This window comes from Echinops telfairi, unplaced genomic scaffold, assembly GCF_000313985.2.
Source record: "Echinops telfairi isolate 266 unplaced genomic scaffold, ASM31398v2 ScPeMD7_7458;HRSCAF=8496, whole genome shotgun sequence".
Taxonomy (NCBI): domain Eukaryota; kingdom Metazoa; phylum Chordata; class Mammalia; order Afrosoricida; family Tenrecidae; genus Echinops; species Echinops telfairi.
The window spans coordinates 50,737,779-50,742,823 of NW_022111358.1; the positions used below are offsets into that span (position 1 = coordinate 50,737,779).

The 5,045-nt window shown below is 64.2% G+C and overlaps 2 protein-coding genes across 2 annotated transcripts in view; one reads left to right on the top strand and one right to left on the bottom strand.

The window, feature by feature from the left end:
• RAC3 (Rac family small GTPase 3) overlaps positions 1-1,702 on the top strand; it is a 2,764-nt gene extending 1,062 nt beyond the window's left edge. Inside the window, exons 4-8 of the mRNA XM_030888091.2 lie at positions 169-473; positions 564-681; positions 782-844; positions 1,236-1,395; positions 1,482-1,702. Of these exons, the coding sequence (XP_030743951.2) occupies positions 169-473; positions 564-681; positions 782-844; positions 1,236-1,395; positions 1,482-1,612 (777 nt within the window). The 3' untranslated portion in view covers positions 1,613-1,702. The remainder of the gene's footprint in view (positions 1-168; positions 474-563; positions 682-781; positions 845-1,235; positions 1,396-1,481) is intronic.
• Positions 1,703-3,238: 1,536 nt separating this feature from the next.
• The window catches only part of DCXR (dicarbonyl and L-xylulose reductase), a 2,222-nt gene continuing 415 nt past the window's right edge, over positions 3,239-5,045 (bottom strand). The window contains exons 2-8 of the mRNA XM_045299528.1: positions 4,929-5,026; positions 4,338-4,492; positions 4,212-4,254; positions 4,041-4,140; positions 3,677-3,741; positions 3,481-3,598; positions 3,239-3,387 (exon numbers count right to left, since the gene is read on the bottom strand). Of these exons, the coding sequence (XP_045155463.1) occupies positions 3,284-3,387; positions 3,481-3,598; positions 3,677-3,741; positions 4,041-4,140; positions 4,212-4,254; positions 4,338-4,492; positions 4,929-5,026 (683 nt within the window). The 3' untranslated portion in view covers positions 3,239-3,283. The remainder of the gene's footprint in view (positions 3,388-3,480; positions 3,599-3,676; positions 3,742-4,040; positions 4,141-4,211; positions 4,255-4,337; positions 4,493-4,928; positions 5,027-5,045) is intronic.

Consider the following 5,045-nt stretch of genomic DNA (forward strand, 5'->3'; position numbering starts at 1 on the left):
TGCTGCGGCCCTCCAAGGCCACCATTGCCCGCCGGGCTGCCAGAGCCGGTGCGCAGGGCGAGGTGGGCTCCGCGCCCGAGCTGCCAGCCCATCGTCCGCGTGGGTGCGGCCAGGCCTCTCCCCTGAGTGGACCCTCCTCCGGTGCCCCACTCCCCTCCTGGCCTATAGCCCCCACTCTCCCTCGCGGGGTGCCGGTGCCTGCGCCGCACCCACCACCCCGCCCCTCGTGGACCCGCCGGCCCCGGGCCTCCTCCGCCAGCCCTAGATCGCCGCGGGTCTGCTGCCTGGGACCCCGGCCTCCAGCCACACGGAAGCCCAGCCTGTGGAGGCTGGGAGCCGGCTGCCGCTGGTGCTGATGGAGGGCCCACAGGCAGCCACGTGGCTTGTCCGTGTGTCCGCAGCGCCGTCGGGAAGACCTGCCTGCTGATTAGCTACACCACGAACGCCTTCCCCGGGGAGTATATCCCCACCGTGTGAGCCCCGCGTGCGGGCAAGGGGCGGCTGCCGGGTGGGGGGTTGCGATGTAGCCTGCCACTCCCGCCCTGACCTTCCTGTGCCCCCAGCTTCGACAACTACTCTGCCAATGTGATGGTGGATGGGAAGCCAGTCAACCTGGGACTGTGGGACACTGCGGGCCAGGAGGACTACGACAGGCTGCGGCCTCTCTCCTATCCCCAGACTGTAGGTGCCCCTGCCCACCAGGGTCCCCCAAGCTGGGGGCTGGGGACTGGGTCATTGGGATGCCCCTGTGGGTATTTACCTGGCCCCCTCCCCCACCCAGGATGTCTTTCTGATCTGCTTCTCCCTGGTGAGCCCGGCATCCTTTGAGAACGTCCGTGCCAAGGTGGGCAGGGCTGAGGTTCACGGGGGTGGAGGGTGTTGGGGTGGCACCCATGGGAAAGGGGTACCCTGGCAGGGCAGAGTAGGGGTGTCACCCACAGGAGGAGGTAGCCAGAGACTGGCCCTGGTGTAGTGAAAAGCATAGGGCATTCTTTCCTGTGGACCCTTTTGGTGTGGAGTCTGCAGGACAGGGAGGGGCATCCAGCAGGGTTCTCAGGATGGAGGGCCTCTGGGCCAGCCCACAGCCCCCACTGTGAGGCCAGGATAAGCCTGGGTCTTCTGGCTGCTTATCTCCTCCCCGCCCCCTTCCCCAGCAGACCACGGAGGCTGGAAGGGGTGGTGGGTGCTCAGGCCAGTGGGGAGATGGCCCTGATCAGTCTATTATGCCCCCACAGTGGTACCCAGAGGTGCGGCACCACTGCCCCCACACCCCCATCCTCCTGGTGGGCACCAAGCTGGACCTGCGGGATGACAAGGACGCCGTCGAGAGGCTGCGGGACAAGAAACTGGCACCCATCACCTACCCACAGGGCCTGGCCATGGCGCGCGAGATTGGTGAGCTGCATGGGGGCCAGCCAGGACAGGGAGACACCCCTGGCTGAGGCTCATGGACCCATCCTCTCTGCCCCTCACGACCCCAGGTTCCGTCAAGTACCTAGAGTGCTCAGCGCTGACCCAGCGGGGCCTGAAGACAGTGTTCGATGAAGCCATTCGCGCTGTGCTCTGCCCGCCCCCCGTCAAGAAGCCTGGCAAGAAGTGCACGCTCTTCTAGAGCCCACCTTGGCCGGGCAGGTGGCGGGGAGCAGCCCCTCAGGCAGCAGGGTCTGCTGTTGTGTTCAAGTGTGTAGTGTCCCTGAGTCTGCGGGTGGGGGGGGCGGGAAGAGGGGGGGGCGCATGGGGATGAGGCCACCCAGAGGGCCAGGGCTCCAGGTCTCCTCTTGGAGGGTGTAGGGTTTAGCCTTCTCCATCCCCCCAGGCTGGGAGGGAGGGAGGGAGGGAGCAGGGTCTCCCTCAGGGCTGCAGGGGAGGGTCTAGGGCAGCCTCAGAGTGGCTACATTCCTGTGGGGAGGCTGGGGCTTGGAGTCTGCTCATCCTGCTTGGGAGGGGCTGCCCTGATTTTGTATAATAAATGCTCTCCACTACCACCATCTGCCTTCGGCCTCACTGTCTGCCCCCACCCCCCAGCCAAGGAGGTACAAGGGGTCTAGGACATCCACCGTGCACATCTTGGGCTCGAATCCCCTGCAGAGGTGTCTCTGACTTGCCCCCATATACTAGGCAAGGGAAGGAGCAAACCTTGGGGGGGGCTGCCTGTTTCCCCAGGGACAGCTCAGCTCCCAGCAGGAGTAGTGGTGTTTGTACTCCTAGAGCTGGGCCCCAGGGCAAGGTGGCTACTCTCAAGCCCAAGTTTAGTGGGCCGACACACAGCCAGGCCTTGCTGCAGGAAGAATGGGGTGGGCTGGTGTCAGCCTGGGAGGGGTTGCTCGGGGAGAGGGGAGATAGGGTTGGGGCTTCGCCTTCCTCCTGAGGTCACTGGGCATCCCTGTACACAGTCACGTGATTGGATCGTGTTCAAGCTGGATTCAGCTCGTATTGGCTCGGGTATTGGCTCGGGCGCTGGCCATGCAGTTGTCCGGAGTGGTGCTAGCTAGTGGTTCCGCAGCCACGGTTCACAGGGGATGACCTAGTCCTGCGGAGATAATAAAGCCCAGCAGCGCGCACACCCTCCTGTGTCTGTGGTCATCACCGCAGGCGCAGGAGGCCACCGTGTCTGGTGTCTGCACAGGAGAGAGCCCACAACAATAGCTCCTGCACATCTCCCCAGCCCACCTTCAGGGACAGCCATTGGGGAGTGATGTCACACACAACCCCAGGGCTTGCAGGCAGGAACTGGCAAACACACCGGCTGGGGCTTGGTCTCTGGTTCTGTGCATGATGTCGGCGTGACTGTATTGGTCGTTCAGATTAGTCCTGGGTATGTCAGGTTGGGCCATTGCATTGTAAATAGCACACAAAACTGACCAAAGCTCTGTTGGCATCCCCAAGCCGTGATGGATCACCGAGACTGAGCATGGTCACTGACAAATGACCGTGATCCAGACACAGTTGCTCTCCCTTGTTCTTAACTTGGAGGCATCTGAGCCAGGCTCATGGGGCGTGTCTGTGGGACTCTCAGAAGCACTCCACCCGGTCCACCTGGAGATCCGGACAAGGCAAAGGTCATGTTTGCCCAAACCCCCTCCCTCCCATAGCCAGCGGTAAACCTCTGAAAAGCACTGACTCCCAGCCTCTGCTGGGGGTGGGCTCAGGTGTCTCCTTAGCCAGGGTGCCTCCCTGTGAAGGTTCGTCCTATTCCCTTGAAGGCACTGCGGGGCGCTAGGAAGTAGGACATGACCGGTGAGCAGAGGGTGTTTATTATTGGGGGGAGCTGGCGGGCACAGGCTCAGGCAGCCAAGAAGCCCCCGTCCACTGGCAGGGTGGAGCCCGTGGTCATGCTGCTGCGTTCACTCAGCAGGAAGAGGATGCTGTCCACCACGTGCTCCACTTCTGGGATAGGGACAGGCAGATGAAGGGCTGTCAGGGGTCCTTCTTCCCATCCAGCTCCCTGAGGCCAAGGGGCTGTCCTTGCCACCCCCTTACCAGCAAACTGGCCCAGAGGGATGCGGTCCAGCATGGCTTTGGCCTTCTGGGGGTCACTCCAGTTGACCTGACCCATGGGAGTCATCACCACTGTGGGGTTCACTGCATTGACCCGGATCTGTGTGGAACAAGTGGGTCAGCAAGGCAGGGGTGCCAGGTGGCCCAGCAGAGGGCGCTGGGGGGAGCCCTGGCTCACCTTATGTGGCCCAAGCTCCAGGGCCATCACCTTGGTCAGCATGTCCATGGCACCCTTGGTGGAGCCTGTGGAGAGTAGGGGCATGGCAGGCTGGGGACAGTCAGGGCGCAGCTGGGAAGATCATGGGGCCCATTGCTGTGAACCAGGGAGCCAGGGCCCAGCAGGGGAGGCCATGGAGCCCAACGCTGAGGCCAGGGGCACCAGTGCCCAGGGCTCATTCACAGGAAACCCTGCAGACTGGGGGTGGGGGCCTGGACACCAGCAACCAGGGTCATTCACAGCAGACCTGGCAGGGGGCGGCAAGGGATCAGGGGTGCCAGGGCGATGTCGGGGGTGGGGCAGACCAGAGTCCAGTGACACTCACAGTAGACCGTGTGGTTGGTCAGGGCACGCTGGGAGGCTTGGCTGGAGACGTTGACAATGGACCCTGTGGCTCCCCGGGCAATCAGGCCACGGGCCACGATCTGGAGTGGTACAGGAGGTGAGGCCCACGTGGGGCACCCGCATACCTTCTCCCACCTGCAGGACAGCTCACCTGGGACACCTGGATGACTGCACGTAGGTTCACATCGAAGGACCTGTGGGACGTGGAGGGATCCTGGTTGGGGCCTGCCTCAGGGCTCCACCTGCCACACCCCCAGGGCTCCTGCAGCTGGCTCACCTGTCACAGGCCTCCTTGGTGACCTCCAGGAAAGGCTGCAACACGGCCACGGCGGCATTGTTCACCAGCAGGTCTACCGGCCCCACGCTGCCCAGTGCCCGCGCTGTAGCCTCCCAGTCACCCAGGTCCACGCACACGGGCTCAATGCCAGGGCACTGTGGGGGGTTACTCTTAACAGAGGCACCGTGCCCAAGGCAGGCACAACTGGGCCTCTACCTTTGAGGGGGAAGGGCAGGGTATGTGCCATCTTTCAGCTGGACAGGGGACGGGGCAAGGCTTCAGAGGGGCCAGCCAGCTCGTAGACCAGGAGGTTGTGGAATTGGGGAGCTGTCATGTCCACTGGCTAAGCCTAAGGACCCGCCTGTGGCCCGTCCTCTTCCTCCCGGCCCGGACCCCAGCCTGCCCGGCAGCGCTTCCTGCCCCTTCCATGTTCAGGGGCCTAACCACCCACGGGGAAGGCAGGCTTCGGGTTCCTAGCGGGCCCCACATGACGCCCAGCCCAGGAGGTGGAGCTGTGCGGCCGCCCCGGTCCCGCCCCACTCCCGCTCTCCAAGTCAGGGGGGACCCGATGACCCGGCCAGCAGCGCCTACCTCGTGGACCAGGCTGTCCAGGTCGGCCTGGGTGCGGCTCACGGCCACCACGCGCGCGCCTGCCGCGTGTAGCGCCAGCGCCGTGCTACGCCCGATGCCTGTGGAGAGCGGGCTCAG